The sequence below is a fragment of the Parambassis ranga genome, chromosome 16 (assembly GCF_900634625.1).
Source record: "Parambassis ranga chromosome 16, fParRan2.1, whole genome shotgun sequence".
Lineage (NCBI taxonomy): Eukaryota > Metazoa > Chordata > Actinopteri > Ambassidae > Parambassis > Parambassis ranga.
In genome coordinates, this window is record NC_041036.1 from 16,842,829 (window position 1) to 16,868,035 (window position 25,207).

Below are 25,207 nucleotides of genomic sequence, written 5' to 3' on the forward strand. Positions count from 1 at the left end.
TTGACCTTAAGAACATAACAGAATGATGCAGCAGTATTTTACTCCATATCATCATCTACAGCATGACAATGAGCCCAGACAGCTTCAGGGATATCTCTCCAGCCAATCTGAGACCTGGCTTTTTTCTGTTGATGAACTGAAAGTATTTATTTTAAGAACATCAACATATTTTACCCTGAATTTTACCCTGAAACCCTGTGTTTCGGGTGAATCTGAAGATAAAAGATAGGCAGGCGAATGTGAAAGTAATCAGTGTCTCTTTAATTTACAGTTTCTAAGGAAAAAAACAGTGACAACAACTATTAAAAAAGCATTATCAGAAGCCTGTATTGTACAAGTAAGACCAGTGCACCCACAGCAAGGCACACCAAGGATGTCATGTAACTATATGGACAGTTAACCAAACGTGAGCCTAATCCCAAATTACAAACATGGATTATATGCACCGAAACCCTAAAATGAAACAGACGGACTAGTCCATTAAACTTTCCTGTATTTGTAGAGGCTCTTCAGTTTTATCATTCTGTTGACACATTTGCACACAATTTACAAAAATGATAAAACGTCACTGGCAGGAGGAAAAGAAAAAATACATCTAAGGCTAAGGATAAAAAGACATTTCTCCTTTACAATCAAAGTCAACATCCTGCAGAGACATGTACAAAAACAGGGATGAACGTCTTCAGAGGAAGAAAATATGATCACTAATCAATAATATACATTGAAGTGGTATTTGAGATCAAGCCAAAGCAGCAGTAAAAAAAGAACAAAAACTCTGGTATGATGTTAAATGTACAGGCAGTTGCATATCTTTCTAGCTAGAATCATAAACTGTTGGGTGTTGTAGAACGACAGACTGCACAGCACGACCTTGTGACCCTGTGCAGTTTGGTCCCATTGTCAGATGAGGGTCATCTGTAGAGTGCCGAAGAGGCTAAACAGTGGTGTTTCTTATGTCAACATGAAGAGTGCAGTCAAGTTTGTTTACTGCTGTCACTTATACCCAGATGAGACACAGTTTAAAAATCGACTTATTTCATATTCATGGTAGGACAATGAACTTAAATTATTGTGTTGTTTTAATGTCTTTTAAGGCACAACAATGAGCAGAAATTTCTAAAACGTGCTTATCACCCCAATAAAAAATGTGTAAATATTACTGTGTGGAAGAGGTCAAGGTAACATAAAGCAAAAACATACAAGAAACAGCAATTCACCCTTAAACAGTGCTTCTAAAACTCACAATCTATATCCTTTGGTGGAAAATTTGTGTCAAAGCGAGAATCCTTAAAGCATGAAAGGTTTCATAGTGATAGCCGAGTTTTAATCTGCATTTATTGATCTGCCATGACAGTCAAGATTCCCACAGCTCAAGTATTCTCTTCACCGATTTTCATCCCTTTATGTTCCTGTTCCACCTCTTCCTCCTGCATACCACCGTGCTCTCCGTTAGACTGGTACTTATCAAGGGCCCACTTGGGGCCGTCTGTGTGATTGGAACCCGCATTTGCTTTGCGGATGATAAATCGTGGCCTTCCTCTTGTAAAGTTTCCTCGTCCTCGCCCTCGGTTGTCCATCCACTTGCACTCTGACTCCCCGTCTCTGTTATCGTGCTGAAGATTTAAGAAAAAACACAGTAGAGATGAGAAGAAAAACAAGAACAGAAGTAGAGATACCGACAGATATGGGTCCTGTTGTGGTATGTAGCTGATTTAATCAAACTAGAAATGGAAGGTATGAATGAGGAAACCATACTAGGTAGTATTTTTTGCTCTTGGGTGTGTACTCTGGGTCCCAGTCATCAGTTTTTGGGTGTACCGCCGTGGTAATAGGATTACTCTGAAAACTGTTTCCCTGATAGTTGCCTCTGTTCCACCCCCTTCCACGAATTCTTACTTGCTGCAAGAAAAGAACATATTGTGAGATGAGATGATGATATTTTTAACAGGGCACATTTCTGAAACTGTTGCACGTCTTTCTCATGAAACTTACAAATCCTCCTCGCGGTCGTCCTCTTTCACCTTCTCCCGGTGATTCTCTTTGACCCAGCCGGGCCCTATTGAAACCATCATCTTTGGAATCAACCTTATTGTGAGGTAGGCCTTCATCTTTATGAGACTTGGAGGATGACGAGGAAGAGGAGGAGGAACTGGATCGAGAGCGCTTCTTCTTCTTTTTCCTAGAAAAGGAAATGCTCATGTTTTTCATGTCCAGCTATGCATAAGCAGAATCTATTGCAGACAGTAGCTGTACATACTTCGATTTCTTGCGGTGTTTGGAGGACTTTTCCACAGATCTCTCTCTACTTGAATCTGGGGAATCTCCTGTATCCCCTCCCCGATCACGATTATAATCTCTTTCATGGCTGGAATATTTTTTACGGCGCTCAATATCCAAACGAAGGTCCGTTGGGTCACCCTTCATTTTTTCCCCGCCGTCCTGAGCAAATCAAAAACAGAACACGTCGTGGACAGACTTTGGATTAGCATGTGGATGCTATCAGTCTGCTCAAAGCCTAGCTGGTTTGTAAACTAAATAGTGAGGTCCGTGGGAAAAGGAGGGGAAACCCGGTGAAAAGCCAGCTGGCATCAATAAAACTAAACCATTCTGGAGTGAATTTTCCATTTTACTTGAAGGCCAAGCCAGTAGTTTTACATCTTTTAGTGTTTCTCTCAAGCTGTTCTAAAGTTGTTTTTTTGGATCAATGCTTTGACTTTCTTTGCAGCTATGTATGAAAATCAACTTCCTGCAACAATAGGCAGTCCATCACAGTCAACGTTATGCACTGCATGGTCAGATATCAGAATAAAGACCTTCTCAATGCTTCGTTCAAGTTCTTGTGGGATATCTGTAACCTGAGGAACTGACTCCGTTTGCAAGACTTTCAGCAACACTTTTTTAATTATGAGCTGCGGCAACATGTAGTGTTCAAGGTCTTCGAAGCACCATTAAAAATCAGAGCACACGTCCAATGTGATATATTTAAGGTTTTAGGTCAATAGAAGATGATTATCATACCATAGCTGCACGGTAAGTGGGAAACCACTTTAAATATTTAAGAATATTTTAGGTCATTTAGCATGCAAAACCACCAGTATGGCTCTTGGTTGTAGTGGTAGCTGCTTTTTGTGTGTACAGATTGACCAGATGTGCATCAGTAAATACACAATATGGGGCTTCATTCTAAATGTTAAGTGTGTAAATGCATGAAGTGCTTGTTGTTGGTTATTTCCTTCTCTTATTTCTTTAGGAATACTTACGAAGGCGATTGCTTAGAGTCCCTTGAACAGCTTTGGCACAGAGGCTTCCATTTCTGACCTTATTTGATTCATTAGCCTTGGTCAGGCTTGTGCCCACAATACAACAAATTCACCACGTGAGGCCACATAACAAACAACAATGTCAAAGTGCATCTCTTAGACTTTGAGCATCTCCCTTCAGGGAAAGCCACAGGCTTTAAGGAGGGCAGTCTAAAGGCATCTGGCTCGCTCACTTGTTTGGTGTTGTTTGTTTTGTTTTGTTTTTCCGACATACGTCATACTGCAAAATGTTCAGTCACCTTGTAAGTGCCATCCTCTGAGCTTTTCATCGCCTCAAAAAGGTGAGCGTGTTTCTTAAAAGCACTTGGTGAAACATCAATTCGTCTGTGAGAGAAGAAAACACAGTTAGGTGATGAAAATTGAATATGAAACACAGTGCAAGGCCAACAAACACAAATGCACACATAAGCTACATTGAACCAGAAAGGCAAAAGAAAAACCGCTGGAAAATAAAAACTGACCTCCACCAAGCATGAGAACAAATAAGCCAAGATAGTCTGTTGATTATCAGGTAGGAAAGATGAGAGAAATACCTGAAAGCTTGTTAAAAGAGGAGGTGAAGCCACAGCACACTGAGGGTGAGAGGGTCACTCAATAGGCGACTCTACCTGTGTATCTCTGGGCTTTTTCTTGGCCTCATCATTTCCTTCTCTGCGGCTTGTCTTTGGTACAAGGTGAAACGCTCGTTTAGAGTCATGCCAGAGGACGGAAAGTGCTGAGCTGTGAGGGAGGAAACAAAGCTTTTGATGATGGGAGAACATTTTAGAACATTAAACGCATCACAAGGAAAACTTCTGAAAAATGCTTTCTCTGCCATTTTCTTGTCTACTCGGATGAGGGATCCCACTCTGAACTGAAGATATATATATATAGACCACTATTTTCGTTTTCTGATTGGTGCTGAGTTTGAGTGGTCCATGAAACCATGTTAGTATTGCTGAGCCCACTGTTGTGTTTTCCAGTCATCTCAAAAACATATGGCCGAATTTATACTTTCTGCCTCTGCACAGATATCCACGTAGCCACTTGATCGTTTTAAAAAAATCTCTGCTGAGCTTGAAGACAGTCTGTGTGGAGACAAGCACACGTGCGATTTGTTTTCAAAGTAACATTAAAAACAAGTGGATGTGCAAAAAAAAAAAGTGTGTGCATGGAATGCCTATTCATGCAGATTCTGAGTGACTTTTAAGCAGGATAATATGAACACCTATGACGATACACTGGTAAGCTTAATGCTTACTTGTGATGCAGTCAGAAGTTTAGATTGAGCATGTTTTGCTGTGCAGTTTTGAGATGGAAGTGATAACTTGCCTTTGATGTGGTGAACGATGGCGACAATGTGTTGAGCAAACAGCTCAGAGGGACTCTGTAGCTGAGCAGGCTGAACATGCTGAAAGATGGAGCGAAACTCCTGATCCTTTTTTGAGGACTGCACAAGGTCCTGAGACAACTGTCGCTCTGCAGCTAAAATATCTGAAGAGCTGAAATGACAAAACAAACCTCATTCTTTTGCACTAAAACAATCAACACAAATGTTGTACCCTTGAATGAAGCTTACCTTCTCAGACTATCTCCAAGGAAATCCATTCTAACATTGAATTTTGCTGGCTGTTTTCTTGAGGACATATGAGGAGAATCCTCTCCTCTGACCATAAACATCTCTCTGTTCTCAGAGTTCCTCCTTGCTGGTGCTGTAGGAGATGGGATAGACGAAGAATTTACCATCTTCTTGTCTTTACAACTCACATCTGGGGACAGTTCTTCAAATTTCCCTGTTAAATCCCTCTTGGCGAGGGCAGCAGCAATGGCTGCTGTCTTATCCTGATTTCCACAGAGATATATCTCCTCAGCCACAGTGTCAAGGTCCCTATTAGCAAACTGTGCGTAGGCTGTGTTCTGCCATTTGCCAAAGCGCTCCTCAAACAGTTCTCGGGCTGAGTGAGTGACCTTGCTCTGTGGCTTTGAGGACTCGTCGTGCCCATTACGCCAGTCTTTGTGTAGTGATTTTAAACGGGGCTTGCTGATCATCTCCTCTTCTTCCTCCCCATCAGCAGACAAAAATGGAGAGGCTTTCAAAAAGCTGTTCAGAGACACTTCACCATCACTGTCCTCTTTGTGCTTTCTTGAGTCAGAGGTGGCTGCAGAGGCTTTGCCATTTATTTTGCCCTGTTCCACATCCATATCATTTGTCCCTGTGTTCTTGCCATTTTCCCAAACAGGTTTTACTTTTTTACTTTGCTCCTCCAAAAACCTAAATATGAACAAGAGAGCAAAAATGTAACAAAAGTGATAGATGAGAAATGGTTAAGTATGTATGAAAAATAAAGACTTGTAAAAAATCAAATCATTTTACAATCTGTTTACAGTTTACACAAAGCTTCCAAAGAAAATCAAAAAGGACCAAACAGTAAATGTTTCAGTAAAACTAGTCTTACTTCCTGAATGCAATGGAGATTGCCGTTTTATCTCCATCCAGGTATTCCTCACTGGAGAAGAAGTCAAAGCTGGAGAGCATTGGATTTAGACCTTCATGTGAGGATTTTTTTGCTGAGGATGAATTACACACCATCTTCCAGGTGGGGGCGCCTTTACTGCTGTCGTTAGTGATTTTTGTGGGACTGAACCGGCTAGCAGTTTGGCTGTTCTGACCAAGACTAACGGCAGAGCTTGCCAAAGGACTGTGTTTCTTTGGGCTGCTGCTGCAGTCTGTCAGACCCTGCCAGCTCCTCTCAGTTTTCCCACTGCCTCCAGCTTCTCTAGCATCTCCTGCCAATAACCCAACATGCTCCGCTGGCTCCTCATCTCCCCCTCCTCCCTTTTGGGCCTCCTCAGAGGCCAGTTGCTCTTCATTCACATCTTTGGAGTTTGGGTTAGCCGGCAACAAGGCTGGCCTGCTTTTGGGAGAGGAGGAGTGTGACGAGGAGGAAGAATGCTGTGAGTGTCTGGATAAAGGAGTAGTGGATCGACCGTGTGTTGGGCTCCCTGAACGGTTCTGCAGGCTGTGCAATCCCTGTGAATGGTTTTGCTGCTGCTGTTGCCGCTGCTGCTGTTGCTGTTTTTGGTTCTGCTTGTAATTCTTCCAGTTGGGACGGTAGTTATTGTTATATCCGCCACCACCACCACGCTGGTATCGCCCACGTGGAAAGTAGCCCCGCCCTCGGCCCCTGAAGTTGTAGGGCCTGCGGAAGCCGCGGTGGTAGCCCCGGTACTCCCGGTTGTTCTGGTAACCCCTTGGATACTTCTTGTCTCGGTTGTGAGACGGAGAATGAGATCTTGACCGTGAGCGAGACCTAGAGCTATAAAAAATAAGGAAAAAACATAAATGTAGTTTTAGAAGTTCTTCTAGTTTCTGGGTGCAAAAATAGAAACAGTCAGGTAGTACAGCAGAACCACAAACTTTAAATGATTGTCTAAACTTAGCAGCTAAATTTGACCACAGACTAAGGAGTCTGTGCTTCTAGTTATCAGTACACTCATTTCTTAGGAGTAGAACATGCAATAATCCTAAATGTGGTGCATATTTTGATCATTCATCCTCTGACATAAAGCTGATCTCACAACAAACACAAAAGCGCACCACTGTGTGTATACTATATATATAAAAGTGACAACTTAGAACCAAGTATCTTTAACTATAAACTACTTTTACAGACTTCAAACATTCAGGATCCACCAAATGGAAAAGACATCAACTGAAGCTACTACTGCAGATGTATCCTGCAGCCGTATTTCAGCTGAAACTTGCAAAACATATGTGCGGGTACATAACGTGTGTTTCCATGTTGAAGCCCACAGAGGATTACCGCACAGAGATTTCACGGTGCGGTGCCGAGCCAGGCTGCAGGGTCAGATGAGTCCACAAGGTGACTCTGCTGCACTTCAGACAAAAAGCTTCATGCAGCACCTAAAGCTGAACCTTCATATGAAATCACAATGTTCATATTCTAACCACAATATAGTATAATCTCCTCTTTACCAATTTTCAGACAGACACAGACAACAAGTCAAGACTCTTTTAAAGTCACAGATCAACAGGCTCTTTCATAGTGAATCCACATGTCGACACAAACTTTCCACTGATATGTCGTATAGTTTCAAACCTTGCACATGACATAGAACTATGTATAAAGTTTACACATCCACAGAGAAAGGTTTTGTCTCATTTTCAACTGAAATCTTTAAAATACTAGAGATTAACACATAAATTCAGAGCTCACAGAGGAAAGCTCTGCCACCGTGCATGCAAACACAGTGTAAATGACATAAAAAGAATAACTCACCCGGTGCGTTTTTTCATTGGAATACAGAGCGACTAAAGAAGGCAGCGCTCAGAGCAGCACTGCACACTCACACTGAGAGCTACAGCTACTCTGGCCAGCTCTGGTGGAGCAGGGAGTCACATGGACTATATGAGAGGGTGAAAAAAACTCTGTCTGAATCCTTTGACTCTATGCTTGCCAATTACAAGAGCTGTTCATTCAGACTGAGGGAGATTTCAGACACAAATGATCTCAAATCCTCAAATATTTCTCTTGTTTAATGCTGTGGGTTGCCTTAGTCATGTAATGGGCTGTCTTGTCTTGCTAACCAGGATGATTTATAAGCAATAGGTAGTGACAGTGGGAGGGGTGGAGTTGTTGTTTCCGCTTTGTCCTGCCACTTCCACCTCTGGCACAGCAACAACAAAAAAGTTGGAAAGGTTCTCACTCAGCGTTTTGGAGAAGACGTCCCCATTAGATGTGCTACTATGTGTGTGTGTGTGCGTCATACATCTGCATCTTACATACAAGTTATGCAAAATGTGCACTCTTCCAGTTCCAGTGTGCATTATCACAAGTCCATTTGCACATGTCTCATGGTTCACTCTTCCTGGACTCGCAAGGTGAGTCCAGGAAGAGTAAACCATGAGATTCCTTCCACGTCTCTTCTTTATGCTAATTTTAATACAAGTGGCAACACTGCCAGGAAATAAGCTCCCCCTGTCGTTTTATTGCCATGCCACAGTCATTCTGCCAGAAACAGCAAAGGCATCAGAGCGAAGGCTCACTCCCTCACTTCTTCCAAATGTACATCACAGTCAGCAGATAAACCTTCAGCAAGAGCACTGATGTAAATACAGCCTTCTTGATTTAAGGCTTGATAAAATATTTCCATGTGGCACTGAGGCTAAATAATACATCAATATTTTCACATGTAATGAAATGAAAACACAGCATGACTTATCTAAATTTACTAACCGGGAGCTGAACTCTTTCTCAAACATTAATTTCCTCTGGACACAGAAGCCAACTCCAGAGTTAGGAAACTCTTAAGTCCATCACTAATACAGCATGCTACTCTGTACTATACACAAAGCTTGTCTGTTTATGAGAACCAAACTCTTGACATCTGAGCAAGAAAGCAATCAACACACAATAGAACCACTTGTTAGTGTTCCCTCGATATTTTATCTTAATGGACACAAGTTAGATTCACTACAAAGAACTGAGAAGAAGCTGAACAAAGGATGATCAATGTGGACGCCAGGGCTTGCTGCACCTGCTACTAGTTCATCTTTCTCTTCATGACAACACAGGCACTCACACTTGTGAAGCGTTGTGTGATTTCAAGCTTCCATTCTTACTGTCTAAGAATGTATTTTTAAGTCTGATCAAAGCATGCTCAGCAATCATTACATCAGGAAAAAAAGAAAAGAAAATCTTCATACCTGTAACGATACTTCCTGGAGCGTGACCTGGAACGGCTTCTGGAGCGAGAGCTGGATCTTGACCGGGACCTTGAGCGGCTCCGAGATCTGGATGCTGATTTTGTGGATCTGGACATCACTGCATTCAGCCCACTTCAAACTATCACACAAAAGTGTCCAGATTAGCACAAAAAAGTGGTTATCCAATCACCTTTTTGAAAGACAGCTGACTGGGCAATAGATTTAAGAAAAAAAGCAAAACAGGAAAACCAAGAGGGAATTAAATATCCAACAAATATAACAGGTCCAAGATGTCTTAATGCTGAAGCTGAGTGAAGAAAGAGAACAGCTGTAAACAGAGGGAAGAAGGCAATCTGTAGAAGTGTAGTGCCACCAAACAGAAGCAGTTTTATTTAGTCACTGATCATTTGCATAGAGGGCAGTCTCCCATCAGTCATCTGACTGCTTATGTTTGAGCCTTCTGAAAACTATATAAACTAACACAAATGTTCAGTTTCACTCCACAGAAATGCTGGTTTGTCCTTCAGTCTGTCACAGGATATCGCTTTCCTTTCTTTTTATTATTAGATTATAGTCTCACCAGTCTTCTCCCAGCATTGACGCTGACAGTAGACACACTGTACATTTTATCTAATGAATTAAAAACTTAAGAACTGTGGCGAACTACTGAACCAGTTCGTTTGGGGAAGTAATGAAAGCTGCATTGAATGTCACACACATGCAAAGCTGCTTAATACATGTTATTTTTGGCTGCCCTCCGTGAATACTAATGCAGTGAATGAGCAGTTCTTGTTACTGTTGAAACCCCTGACCAGTTTGGAGTTAAATATTTAAACTCACTCACATTTGCTCGGCAGCCTTTTCACCGTAAACTAAATTTGCTCGTAGTTAATGATTGGTGCGTTTTTTGACTCACTAGACCTCAATAACGGTGTTTTTTCATCACTCCTCCAGGGCTTCACTTGTAAACTCCCCAAAATCATTTCTATAAGTAGGAGGATCTTTTTTTGAGGTCGAGGCATTATCTGTGACATATGATCCTCGGAGGACAGTAAAAGCCAGGGATCAAATAATTGATCTTTCATTATAGGAGTCATCTTCAGGGATTTTGGAAGGAGGAAATTGCAGACTACACATGACAGGGATTTCAAAAGCTGCGCATGCAATCACATGGTGGTCCCAGTGTGCATCCTCGCTACTATTTTGGAGAGTATTGAAATAGATCCATATTCCCCCGCCTCCTCCTCCTCTTCATGCTCTACAAACATCCCACTCTCCTCATTTTCTGGCAGCTTGTTGTTTTTGGCTTTCAGAGGATAATTTCCTGAAGGTCCAGCCTCAACAGACAGTCACTTTAGCTTACTGTGCAATTTTTTAAGAATGGCATTCAGATGTGCCCATTTTCCAGCATGGGTTGCCTAAACCGTTAAATCAATACATTTTGACATCTTTTTAAAATTTTTATATATTTTAAAAAAGACAGTGGCCTTTGCAGGGAGCTCCTGAGAGATTTTTAATTGCAGACGATTTTAAGTTTGCTGCAATAAAACACAAAGACATCTGTGTTTCACGTATTTTCATATGGCTGAAAATAGTTTCCCTGAAACCTTTGAATGGGTCTTAGCAGAAACTATATACAAAACAGCTACACAGATTTGCATCCAACACTATTAACTGCTTTTGTTACACAATGAGGCTGTATGTATGCAACTGAGAAATTGAACAAGTTTTTTTTTCTTGCAGGTGGTAGAATAGATGTTTTGCTTGCTAGATGCTCCTTTGCTAACCAGCTGCAGCTGTCTGTGCTCCACGCTGTGTGGTCGACAGCCTAATCAGAGATTTCAGCCTCTCAGTAAGGCTGTGGCAAGCCTGGCCTTTAATCACTCACTAGTAGTTTTCCACACATCGATACACTTACAGACACTCGTGTCTGCTTTCTCAGCTTTAACCCTGAACTGGCTCCCCACCAACGAATAGCAAAGAAATTTGTCTCTAACCTTTGACATTGTTTTTGTGCCATCGTGGTTAATCTTTAAAAATAAATTAATTAATTAAAAACAGGAACACACAGTCTATAACACAGCTGAAGATTAAACAATGGCAGAAAGAACAGAAACCACCATGTGGGGAATTAAAAGAGAACTGAACTGAGAAGAGTTCTAGCATGGTGAGGAGTTCAGGAGCATTCACAAACATGATTAAGACTCCCCTTGGAGTAGAAAGCAACAGCTGTGTAATCCTCATCAGCTGTTTATTTTCGTGTAACAGCAAAAGCAGCTCTGATCAACAATGGTCCGGCAATTTGATACATAGCTCAAAGCTTATGAGAAGAAACACCCCCCCCCCCCCCCCCCACACTCAATCAACTGCCCTATCATTAAGACACGGATGCCACAGTGGCAGCTGGAATCACATTTGCTATCTATATGTACCCCAGAGACAACCAGCTTGCTATTTCCAAAGCCACAGCAACTGTCATTGGCAAAGAGTTTGGTTATTAAAATGTGGCTCTTAGTATCCCTTCAAGACACTTCACATGCATGCTGAGGCAGGGTGGGAGGGGGTTAGCGGGGGTGCTGTGTAAGGCAAGATAAAACTAAGAGCTTCCTTTGTGGGTTATTAAATAAGAAACGCTTCTTAAGTAGCTGCAGAAGAAGCCTGACTGTTCCTCGGCTTAATTTAAGGGGATTACAAATACTGACGAACAAAGGTTATAGTATAGTATATAGTATATAGTTTTCAGCACAGTTACAATATGGTGTATCTTGTGCGACTGACCTTATTGCAGTTAAGTTTAACACTTTGTTGTGTGTGTGTGTGTGTGTTGTTTTTTTTTTTATGTATAATGCCATGTAGAGGTCACTTTTTTGTCTTTAGTCACAGTTTGGTTGGCTCACAAAAACATCTGGTTTAGGCCCAAACATCATCATAATCATGTCACAAAGCAAACTTCGACACCATTTTCTTCCAAAGAAGTGTGACCAGTAGATATTATATTGACAAGATGAACTATAGTAAGCTATGTAAGCCCTGGGTGTTTCAGTTGTGCTTTAAAATTTGATCAGTATTGTCATTTTTATTTATTTATTTATTTTGCTGCACAAAGCACTGAGAGAAATATGAACACATCACAGACAAACAGTATCTAAATGAACCAAAAAACAGGATGTGGTGTGTCAAGATGCCGCCCTAAATATCATGTGATTCGATGAGCAGCTAACAACATGATTAGATGGCAAATGTTAAGCAGTGAGAGGGTTAAAATGCCTATCACTTCTTCACTTACTGTTATTATCACGCATGTTTTTGAGCATGTTTTAGATCAATCTGAGCTGATTTAGCAGACTGCACAGTCTGTTCTGGTAGTAATACTTTCTAAAATAAAAGTAACAGCAGTGTAATCGATCGTCGCATTTGCGGGTGCAACATGGCACTATCAGATATCTGAATTTCTGCTTAGTTGCCATGGACAGCACAACCAGCTTGATTTCTGTTAGTGAAGTGTGAAATGGCGGAGAGCAAAATATGGGTTGATACATAATACATCTTTTATGCATTATGATTTTATTGTTGATAGCAATATAACTGTAACTGTAATATCGGCCGGCTGAGTCGCACTCTATTTCAGGGAGTTACAGTAGCTACTACAAAGGCAAATGATGACTTCACACAAAGATATCCTGCGACAATATTCATTTACTAATCAACTCTCTCTCTACACCATTCCACTTGCCAGTAAAACTTCATTGCAAGCTGCAGTGAACTTGGTGTCACCCCAATCTCAGCCAGCTAAGATGAACCCGAGGAACCTGCATATAATCATCCAGTTTCACTCTCAAGACAATCAGACTAACAACTGCCACTGTTTAGTTTCTATGATGGGCTTCTCTTCCCTGGAAAATGGGAAGAGTGTCACAGAGGCATCCTCACATCGACATGCTTCTCAGCTGTCTGTCATCACCACATTTGTGGATCTCTCCTGTGTACAAGAGGAGGGGGGGGACTCATCAGCTAAAGGTCCCCTCTATTTTGGTCAGTTGGAAACAGCTAGGCAAATGATGAGTTAAAGTTTTACCATATATTTCCAAAATAATCCCAGATGATCAGTGATAACTGTGAAAATAAATAGTCAAACAAACAAAAACGAGAGTTTTTATAATGCGTAACATCCCTGAGTAGGCTATGTGGTAACGTGTGGGCAGTGGCACACCGTTTAGTCATGTATGTGTACTTTTTGTCCAGCCAGTGTTTGCTAAAGAGGATCAGCCTTTAACAGGATCCTGCAGCTCAGCAGGATGCATGCAGTACTTTCCAAAACATTTTTCTCTGTACCAGTACTCCCCAGAAATAGATTTACACCAGAAACCCAAACAGATGATGACTTACAGAAACAATGAGCGAGACTGTTGCTGCTGCTATATATGACCTGGCAAACTTCATTCAGGACTGAAGCTGTTTACTTTAGGTGGAGGGACAACTAACTGAAACCTGCAATCACAACAGACATGCTTTTCATTGGGCTAACCACTGAAATCAGCAGTTATGCAACATGCATAAATTAAACACCTCACTCTACTGAGATCGATGGTGGTCTGAGGTTGGACTCAAACTCATTATTAAACAGTGTTATCTAAACGGTGACTTGCATTTGTAACGCATGGATGGATAGTGCGTTTTCCTGACGCGTCCTCACTGGCATCAAATGCGTCATGACGCATCGATAAGAATAAAGAAAGTTCTAAATCTGTCAGGAATAGGCTTTGCATGTGACAACGGTGATCTTTCTAATAATTAAAAACACTACTCAGTAAGTACTGATAAGTCGGTATTTTTTACAGAGACTGTGAACGCAGCAGTATATGACCGCAGAAATAATGCAGCGACATTTGGATGAATATTCCTTTAAACCGACTGCGCGTCATCACACTTGACTTACTAACTTGTCTTTTTTCATCACACTTGAAATACATTGTTCGTTAAACTTTTCTAATAACTATTTTTTCTTCTTATCGAAAGTGAAAAGAAACATCTTACCGGTCGGCGTAGTCGTTCAGTGTCGTCTCGTCACATTCATTGTTGTAGAGTAGAGTAGAAATGAATTATTTCTCCCTGGTCTCCCGTGTGTTGTGTCTAGTTTATGTGTGTGTGTGTGTGTGTGTGTACGCGCTCGTCGGCTGTAGTCCGTTCAGAGAAAGAGAGAGAGGGGGAGTGACAGCTCAATGTCGCACTCGGAGGGTCACATTTCCTTCCGCCTTCAACGCCGCCTGTCAAAACACCTTTGCTGCATGGCAGTGAACGGGCAGTGAGTGAGCGCGCAGTGAGCAGTGCAGTAGACGCACAGCGCAGCCAATAGGTGCGCCGCCCTGTATTTGCATCATTCTGCCATGGAAACCAAAATCCATGACTACAAGTCATTAAAGTGATCATATTTTTTTTACAGGGAATAACTACTGTAGAGTCTCTAACTGTTCATCGTCACTTATTACAGTGCTATTAGGTCAAAAGTCAAAGTGAGTCAGCTTTATTGTCAAAACTGCCATATGTGCTGGACATACAGAAAATCGAAATTGCATTATTCTCAACTCCACAACATGTAATTAGGAACTTAAGTATAAAGAATAAATATTAAGTATAAACAAATGTACCTACAATGAGGCACACACGAAATAAAAGGCACAAAGGTTGCAGTGAGAGTGCAAAGGGTGTTAATAGTGCAAGTCAGTGCAGTTGACATAGGTCTGTGAAGTACACTATAATACAGTTTTATTTTTAAACTGTGTGCAGGGAGAGACTGTGATTGGTTGGCACTTGTTGGCCTTTGAATGTTATGCATGATGCCCATGCATAACACTTCCTCCACAATGTTTGACTGAAGATGCCAGGGGGACCACTGCCTGTTGCCTGTGGTAATCAAATTACTTGAGACTGACCTAAGTGATTAGACTACCACAGGGACCCCTGTGGCCTTCATCTTCCACATCTTTTTCCTTCACTAGGTATTTCTCAAGCTCCTCACTCTTTCTGATGTTACTATCACATGTGATTTGCTGTGTTGGATTATTTCAGAGGCCTCTTTGCACAGCGTGCCCCTGGGGTCTTGCTGTTTTTCAGTCCAACCTTGTCTACTCACTATTAGGATCTTTCTATATCAGCCACTTCCTCTAACTGCTGTCTCTTGCTTCTTTCCTGGTGGCCTCTCCATGGTTCCCATTTGGTGGCAGGATTCCAAGGTACTTGTCCTCCACATCTGCTATGTTGCCTGCTGGTAGTTCAGTCTCCCTCAGTTCTGGCTACTTTTTCTTGCCATGTTGCCACCTGGCCACACTTGCCCACTCTGAATAACAGTCCAATGTCATTGCTCCTCCATAGATCCTAAAGCTGTGAATCAGTGGATGTCTCACTCACTCCTGGCAAACAGTTTGATATCATCTGTGTAGAGGAGGTGGCCGATGGTTTCCCCATTCCGTAGCTGGTATCCATAGCCACCCATAGCTATTCGTGTTGGTGAGCTGCAGAGCAGCAGTAGGGACAGAGCGTCTCCTTGGTAGATGCTGCACTTGATGGTGTCCTTGGCAGCTGATCTTAATTTGAACTTTGTTTGTTTTCCACAGCACCATCAAAATTTAGACGAGGTTTCTTAGAGTCCTATTGATGTTGTGTACTTCCAGCATTTGAGGATTCATGTGTGTGCCATTGATTTGTAGGTTTCTTTTCGCTGATGCTCTGCACCTCTGTCGTTCCTACCGGTTTCTATCTGGGCCCCACTCATGTATTGTTCGTTCTAAGTGCGGGTCGTCTCAATACACTATGATGCTGAGGCTCAAGCATATGTGTACCTGTCAAAGTTTATTGTTTTGCAAAGAAAAGCAGGAAAAGAATTAAAAGTTTGAACATCATGCATCTTAAATGTACAGTTATGGCAAAGCTGTTGGACTGCACATTGGGAAGGGCAAACCTTTCACTGATAATGTTGTTTAACATATAACTTTATATCTGCATACTTGCAGTGGCTCAACCCAGCTGCAGATAAAGATTTTTTGTATGTGAAAATTCTTGCGCAACAAATGAAAGTAGTGATTCCTGCAGATGCTTTCTATTGTTAATAGCTTCTAATATAGCAAACACAGCATTACCAAACAACTTGGCATGTGAATGGTTCTTATGAAATGAATTGGGCTGTAAGTAATCCTGCTTTGAGTGGACCTAAAGTAAGGCTGACTGGCAGTGGAAACAAAGTTTGTATTTATGACTAAGCCAGTGGGAACATTTGATCCATTAAACCCCCCTGAGTATGAGTTACAGGTTATCTAGTAAATATTAGGAGTACATTTTCATATAATCTACTCACTAGTCTGCTGACAATGACAGCCACTGTGGGTGTTTCCTGTTTACATTACTGTTGATTTAGCCTGCAGCCAAGCCTGGTAGTACAAAACATGACATGACATCAACCTTTTCAAGCTCAGCCAATATGAAAAGATGACACTTTCACAGAATGAATGTTAATTTTTCACATAGCAGTGCAGGACCTTCCTGATCACCTACTTCCTCGCCAGCATCTAAAATGCTACTGATCTCTCACCAGTATATTCAGTTTTACAAAAAAATACCAGACGTAGTATCATAATTGCTATTATAGTGCTTGTTGTTTTTATTTCATGAAGTAATTGTGTATGTAACGACTTACTAAAATAGATGCATTCTGACTAACAAAATAATGATTGCAGTCGAGGGTTTTGTCTTTCTCCACGAGAGGCTTTTCCGTCCTGCCAACTGTTCTGGAAAAAACATCTAAATCATTGTAATAGCTTGGCATGAAAGTATTTAATTTGCAGACTCTTAATAGTAGACCATTAACTCATATATATATATAGATATATTTATATAGATATCTTCTTTGACTAAAAAAAGAAATGTGTCATCATATTAATTTGTGAAACGTTTGCCTACTCATCTTCTGAAGTGTTCTTCTTATGACGTGTGTGTTCAGAGGTTAGTGAGTGTCTAGAGTCACACAAAGCAGAGCAGTAGGAGCTTGTATCTTCTTGGCTTGTTCTCAAAGTCAATATGTTCTACATTCTGTGGATAGCGTTCATCCAGCTGCTGTGTGAACTGTATTTTCTTTCCACTGGAATGTACATAAACAGAACTATTATGTTATGTCTGCAGAACACAGTAGCCTGTAGAAGTGCTGTATAAAGGGGGGATTTGTGTGTTGAGAGTGAAGGCGTTCCTACCTTTGATCTCTCAATAGTTTCCATTACTCTCAAAGTAGACCAGACGACATTTACAAGCTGATAATATCCTTAAAAGCTGCACTGAGAACAACTAATTCAAAAGCAAATGTGTGGCTGATGTGACATTAAAATTATCTATAGATGTCTGCAAAGTTGTTCCTTTGTGGGTGAAGAGGGCAAATGAAGATGTGTTGTAAGTAGGTAGGTAGATAAATAGATGCTTTATTGATCTCTAGGGAGATCATTTGCTCATTTGATTAATTCAAAACACAGTGAGGAGCTGTGTATAGTCAAAGCTGAGCTTAGAGCCATCATTGTGGTTTGACAAGAGGAAGTGGTGTCTTTTAAAGCCTGTAATATCAAAGAGTTCATCAACATTGATATATCAGTCAACATTTTGGTTAGTTTAGTAAATTCACTGCAGTATTCCTTTTTGATGCTTTCTAGGTTTTTGCCACCATGCTTCTTGTTGTTGACTGCTCCATGTCTGTGGTTATGGCTGCATCCCTCTACAGCTTTACTGCTGCAATTTTTGGTACAACAAATTTATCACAGACACCTGATCTCTGAAAACTCTAATATAACTAAATAGACTTAATTTACCATAGCTGCTGTTGGCTGGTTTCGTTGGTATTGTGTGAATTCATTGGTAATGGCTGAAATGTTCATCAATGTGGACACATTCTGCAGTTTAGTTTTAAAAGTCTTATTATTTCTAATTGCATTACAATTACAGTGTTGTAAGCAGAATAGAACATTATTCCTGGGAGGTGTGTAACTTTGGCACAACCTCTGTTGAAAGTCATCCCTGGGATGGCCCTACTTTAGCACCTACAGTATGCCCTGTGGCCCCTTCCCATCCATCTCTCTCTGCAGCTCTGCATCATATCTCCACTGTCCAGAAACCACGCTGGCTATTTTGGGCAATCCCTCTGACACCACTTTCTCCCTCTGTGCCTGGATAAAAGAGTTCATACTCCTCCTACTTTATATCCTCCCCACCTGTTGGATCTGTCCATCTCCTTGCTGACATGCCTAAACACACAGAGCTTCAACATTACTTCTAATAACTGCACTTAAAACCCCCCAGGGTTGACTGTGGATTATTCATGGGCCATATTTTACTGCTGCATATCGTTTCATATAGAGATATATTTTTGCCAGAAGTTTTAGGTGAATAAAAACACATTGCCAGAAACAAACAGCCATTGCTTGCCAGTCCTTTTGCATAACATTACTTTGATATAACCCATCTGGTTGTGCTTACCACTTAGGAAGAGCCAAACTCCTTCCTAATAATGCTCTTGCTGGCTGAACCAGTGTGTAATTCAACTTCAGGGGACTGTGGTTGCAATTTCAGGATACTAATGCTTCAGAATAAAGCTTCAATTGTTCTAAATACTATATACTTTTTTTGTTCGCACAATAGCCAAAGTCATCATCTACTCTACTCCATGCTCCTAAACTGCCACATGGCTAAATTCAGAATGCCTTACCAGTCTGTCTCATCACACATTAGCTCCAAGGTCAGTGTAAACACTTTCGAATTCTGCCTTACTACAAGGTACTGGTTTTTAATCCCTACCTAAGTCATGGCCCAGAGAAGAAAGTGCTTTTATAGATTTTTGTTTATAATTAGGATTTACAAAGTAAACAATAGTGGCAGGAGATTTGATGAAATGGGATCTTTACAACATACATGAAACTGTCCTTCCTGCCAGATTTTAAACTATTGGTTTGTCGCCAAACAGCGATTATTTAAACCAGTCGGCTTACTATAAGGAACTGCTGTCAGTTCTAGGTGTGGTTTTTAGGTGTGATGACAGTCTGCGGTAACCTGATGCACTGGAAACTGTCCTTGGAAAAGGGCAGGGACTTTCACAAAATACTTGGCAGGTGATAGGATAAACCCTCACACTGTTGTCTCCGTGGACCATCATCACATGTAAAACCAATGCCCAAAGCTGCTGATTGGTTTGCAGGGCAGCCGACGCACCATGACCAGAACAACCCTATTGTATAGTCTTGTGAGAATCCAGTAAAGTCTATCATAATTGCCAGAATAGCAAAATGTTTTCAGTTTACAATTTTCAGGTAAATGTAAGGAGTACAATTCATCAAGTCTTGTATTCACAACAGAGATTAATAAAAGCAAAGAAAGCACTGTATCATATCGGTGGCTACTATAATTGTGGTAGTCGGCAAGGTGGTGGAACACAGGTGTAGCTGAGGTGGATAGATGACAGCACATGCAGGCACCTGGAGATCAGAAACTGTTCTCCACCTGTCACTCAATGTGGTCACCCTGAAACATGACCCTAAAGTAGATTATTGGCCTTTTGGAGGAGGTCGCTTGATAATAGTTTTATGTAGTGGATTTAAATAAGCACCTCAAAATAATTATACTTCCCAAGTACAGCACTTGTACCAGTGATGCACCTTCTGTTGGCAGCTTATTGAATGTTACAATGTGTCACAGGAAAATTTGTTCATGGAATATATGGCTACTTTTCAACAGCTGTAAATCTTTCATCACTAATATCACTGACAAGTACAACAAGTGTTTACGATCACTATATTTTGAGGTTTTAATGTCCAGCTCATTTTGGTCCATCCTTTCACATCCAACTTTCCCACCCTATAAATGATCGTATTTGGCCAGAAAGTGAAAAGACACTTGCTATGCCACCACCATGTGCACTGTCCTTTACCGTCATCACAAGTGTTGGGTTATCTGACACCTCTCCTACACAAGATGGATACCTCACTTGTCCCCTTTGTTGTCAACACAGCCGGCCCATTTGAGCTTGAGAAGATGAACACGCAAGCAAGACAGCTGCCCGTGCCTCCGGAGGGTTCCATGACCCCTGTCCAGAGCCTATTATCACCTTCTAGAGGTTTCTGCAGGCTTTGAATCCCACCCGAACCCATCAGACCCTGTGTCAGCACTAGGCAAGAAAAGTGAGAACCCAAGATGGATCAACCAGCTCAAAGAAGGGCAGGTGGGGGGGTTGATGGGAGCTCTGATTATGAGAAATGGTCTAATGTGATTGGTAGGGAAATGAAGCAAAGCAAGCCAGTAAGTCATAAAAAAGTGCAAGGCTATGCAAAAGAAGGCCAGCCTGTCCATCATACACCGCTGCTGAACGAAGCATGCATTATTTAGCATATGGCTAGATGAAATACAGAATTTAATTAGAGGCCACATCAAGTTAGCAGTAAGGAATCTGCTTTGTTTTCCTCAGTCCTGACCAGGCTCCTAGATGTCAAATACCAGGATGTGAAAAATATGTTTTGAACAAAGAGAACATTGTGTTTCAAAGAAACATTTAGCATTGAAAACACATGTTAGGCTCGGAATCTAAATCCAGCTACTCCCACTGGAATTTCTTTTCTATCTATTTTTTTTATAAGTAAAAAAAAATAAAGACAGCATCGTCATCACTGGCGTTACTATGAATCAGTAGAGGTGTGCCACCAGAATATTAACCACTGAGGAGTTGGACCTGTCAGGACCTGTTCAACTTTTTTGTTGAGTCACTCATGGACTTTTTTCCAACACAAAAAGTATTTTGAAATATTTCAAAATATCCTTTCTTTGATTTCTGTAACTATAACTAACTTTTGGTCTATAAGGGACACGTGTGCTGTCCACCTTACTGATAGCTTTCCCCATCAGGGTTGCTTCTTCTGCTAAGTTTGGTACTTAAGCCCCTACTAAGAGCCCTTGCCAGTATCCCGGACCTAAATAGACTACCCATATGATGCAGGACAGCAGTCTCATAAAAGAAGAACGCTCTCTGTGCATATTGCTCGAACACGCAATCCACCGGGGCAGCTGGCTCAGTTGGAGTTACAGCTAGGAGCAGTCTGCGTCAAGTGGGGGAGATTATTGGTGGGGTGGGGGGGTACTCAAGGTTTCCATGTATGAGGTTTTGATGAATCAGTTCCTAGGGGATTTGGAAAACTTGTGCTAAAAATGTAAGCCGAATACATGACCGTTACGAACTGCCAAGCTGCATGAGCAAATGGACCGAGTGGTGGTGCAGTTTTTCTCTCTAACTTGGTTCCATTTATGATGAAATTATTTGAGACTCCGCTCAGCAGGATGGGACAGCAGGTGGTAGGGCCATACAAATGGCAAGCGACGGCTAATAAATGCCTAGAAAGTGAACTAAGTAGGGGTCTAAGTTCACATGACACCTCCCGTGGCATCTCTTCTAAATCTTTACAGACTGTGGAACTGGATCCTGTTAGCCAGTCGCCGTGTGTTGCCTGTCTGGGTTCAAAGTGCTTATTATGTTGTAGGTGGGTGTAGTAGGTGACTATGGCAACACGTAGGCAAGTCTGAGATCATTTTGCCACAGAGATACCATAAAGCAGATGTTTGGGTGTGACTCAGCCCTTATAACAGCTGACACATGATATTTCCAACCAGGCTATGCTGAGAAAAAGCATCTTTTCTTTCAAACTTTTTTTCAGTTTCAAATTCAAAGAAGACACAAATGATCGGGTGACCTCCTCAAGTTGGACTGTATCTTTTCTGCCGTATCATTTAGCTTCTATCTTTACTTCTAGGAAGACCAGAATATACAGCTTATTAAGATATAACTGCACAAGGACAAATGTGTGCATGCGAGCCTTCTACACCTCCTGCATTTTGTTTGTGATTGTGAAATGCACATGGGGGTTCAAGAGGAAAAACACTCAAGCTTCCGTCACAGCTGCCCTTTCTCAAACCCAAAGGAGGAGTCCCCCAGGGCAGCCACATGCCCGGAGGATGGTGGATTAGAGCAGCTGAGGCTGCCACTCTCCACTGAGCCATCCAACTTTATGGCTTAGTCCCACCGAGGGGCAGATTGTGATGTTGTTACCTCAATAAAAAACATTACAAGCTCTCCTCTCCCCTGCTGCAGTCAGCAGGGCTGTTTATGTTTGAGGACTTGACCTGCTTTTACATCCTTGCACTGACACTTCTTTCACAAAGATGCTAGCGTGCGGTCCCGTGCTGCATATCCTAAATTAGTGCCTGTACTAATCCACCCATCCTTTAGTCCCCCATCTTCCTAAGCTGTCACTCAGTATTACTGGCTGTCAACGGTTTCGCTTACAGTTAGCGTTCCAATAGATCACTGGTAACCTGAGACGATAACCAGGAGATGGGCGGCGCAGATGGAGTCTACAGATTCCACTATAAAACCTGCGTATGACCTCCAGACACCTGAGAGGCTTAACAGCTTCTTCCCCACTTTTTTCACCCTGTGCTGGCCTTAATGTTATACAGTATGATTAGCTTCTATTTTTGAAAAAAATGCATGTGTATAGTAAAACCACGCGAAGCAGTGTAATCTTAAACATGGGCTTATGTGACCTCAGAGTTCAAATGCAGTTCAAATCCTATGATTTATTTGGAGTTAGTCTACAACGAGGAAGAGTGAAACATATACAGGGCAGTTGACATCATATAAATTACATCTATTTGTTGATCTTTTCCTGGTGGCATTTATAGTGCTGCATATTCTTTATTTGAAAGGTCATCTGCTTAGATGTAATTTAATCATAGCAATAGCAGGTTTTAGTGCCCTGGACAGAGACCCCCTTTGGGCTTACAGCCAGACCCTTAAGGTCACTGTGGCAATGGTGAGTTAGAACATCAATGCTGAATCACAGCTTACTTTGATTACCTCTCACAGCATGTCCAAGCAAACACGTGTAACTGTTTGTAGTTCTTCAAGACTTTAGATCATATAATTCAAGGCCAGAGAACTTTATCTGCTTTGTTTTGAGCATTGCACAATACACTGTTTGAGAGCCACTAAATGTCACTAAGTAAAGGCAGATGCCTACAGCAGGGTTTCACATCAACTTACTACCAAGACATAGTAAAGCAAGTTGATAGCAAACAGTTTGTTCCCGATGGAAATCAGGAACAAGCAGTGCAATTATAGTAAAACCTATTGCAAACAAAAACAATAAATTCCACCTGATTTAATAAATATAAAAAACCATTCAGATGCTTTTAACTATGTCCAAATAAAGGCATTTGAGAAACAGAGGGCAACAGAGGAATGCTTTGGAAGACCACAATGAGTCACTTTTGGTAAAAACAAAACTCCCTGCCAAAGCTACATAAAAAAATGTGTGTGTGGCACACATCTTCTCCACTGGCAGATGCTTTAAAACATATTTCTGCACCAAAAAGCACACAATATGATACTTTGCTGTGTGGACTAAACAAACTCCCACATGCTGGCTGCTATCGTCCATCCGCGTGGATCCATTTTGGCCTGCGGCCGAAAAGGTCGTAATAGTTGTGGCCAGAACACGATGACTTTTCAAAAGCTTGAGAGGGACACAAGATGCCTCTCGTTGCCCCCGCGGCTACGCTGTTAGGATGGTGAACTGTGAGCTTTCGCAGCCTGCTGACAAGGCCTGCATTTTGCCCACTCATCATGAAATGGGTGGATGAAAGAAGGTCAGAATGAAAGCCTCAGCACGCACTCATTCATGATTGTGCCAGCTCCTGCTAAGCAAAGTCTCACTTTAAGAAGCCTTTAAACTACTCAGCTAGCAGATACCTTGTTTGTGTATGAGACTGAACTGCTTATTCATAAGAAGTGCATGAAAGAGTGCGTGGTAAAATATTTAAGGGGTGATTTCACACATAGAGCAGAACACTCTATTATCTCACTTACCTCAATCCATATTATGCTCTCATTAAAATGACTAAACACAATAGTGACTATTGGGTTGAATTATTTGCCATGGATTCAAGAATAGAATAGAACTAATTTATTCATCCCAAGCTAATAAACAGACACTCAGCATATTAAACATACCTCTAATGGTAAAAATAAACATTATTTACAGGTTGGTGGTTAGATTCGACTCTAACCAGCACAAAAGGGCAGAGAAACATTACAGCAAAGGGGAGGTTTTGTTTTAGTAAACAGCATTTTCTTTCATATTTATTTCAGAAAACTTAAAACTGCTTTTATTGGCCTTTATGTAAGAAGGTATTTAAGTGAAATTAAAAAAATAAAAGTGCTGTTTACGGAGTGGTGTTTAGAGTTACCAGGAAATGACACACTGATGCTATGAGCAACACAAACACAATTCCATCACTAATGTGGCACCCCGTATGTCAGAATCTGGGCAGGTAATACTGCACACTAGTGTGTAAATCCACCTTTCACATTAAACTTGAAGAAAATTGCCAGGGATTTTGCAGAAAGGTGCTTTTTCTGCACAGTGTGAGCATTAGAGGCTTTAGACATTTTCCACTCTCATTAACAGTCTCTGCTGTTGTTGTTCCATTTTCTTTGGCTTTGTGAATGTTGCATGTGGCTTCTCAGCAGGGGCAACGTAGCACAGGCTTCACCGGTGTGAAATCCAAATATTTAAGGCATGAATGCATGTGCCACCTTCAAGATACATAAGTTTAGATGCATATTTAGGCATGTCCTCCTTAAATATACACTAAGATGCAGCCATATTAAAGGAACTGTCCAACCACCACAGCCTGCTTCCTGCAGCCCTGTAAAGCTCCTTTCTTTAAGGCATGTCGAGACATGTCAACAGTAGCTGGTGAAGAAACGGAAAATGTTCACATCTTTTGCAGCCAGTTTGAAGATTAAATCCAGTTACTCACTGGTCACAGGCCCACTTTCTCTAACCCAGAAGCCCTAATGGGATGCTGGGCGATGTGCAGGAATATGCCTGAGCACGGACTTCCAAATGCGGCCGCAGAGACATTAGTTTCAGCTGACTGAATTCATACACTGTCACTCCAAGTAGTACATTTACACAATGCTCCGTAAACACTACGTTAGATCTGCCAGACCTCTGTCACAGACCATAATGCTGTGAGAATAGGTTGTGATTTTCTGCTGTTACTGGAAAAATATGTAACTCTTTCATATATACCTCAGTTTGAGTGACTT

General features: G+C 41.4%; 1 protein-coding gene across 2 annotated transcripts; it reads right to left on the minus strand.

Annotated features, from left to right (window-relative positions):
• Window positions 1-240: 240 nt before the first annotated feature.
• Window positions 241-14,339, minus strand: thrap3a (thyroid hormone receptor associated protein 3a). 2 transcript variants are annotated; one of them, XM_028425157.1, is made up of 11 exons: window positions 14,062-14,339; window positions 9,028-9,166; window positions 5,756-6,616; window positions 4,879-5,571; window positions 4,632-4,801; window positions 3,929-4,040; window positions 3,560-3,644; window positions 2,258-2,439; window positions 1,993-2,179; window positions 1,756-1,899; window positions 241-1,613 (listed from the first exon to the last, which is right to left on the minus strand). In XM_028425157.1, the coding sequence occupies exons 2-11, from the start codon at window positions 9,141-9,143 to the stop codon at window positions 1,371-1,373; spliced, it is 2,793 nt and encodes a 930-aa protein (XP_028280958.1). In that variant the 5' UTR covers window positions 9,144-9,166; window positions 14,062-14,339; the 3' UTR covers window positions 241-1,370. The 2 variants fall into 2 exon arrangements, with proteins under 2 accessions (XP_028280958.1, XP_028280961.1); XM_028425160.1 differs by lacking the exons at window positions 9,028-9,166; window positions 14,062-14,339 and adding an exon at window positions 7,601-7,715.
• Between the last annotated feature and the right edge of the window lie 10,868 nt (window positions 14,340-25,207).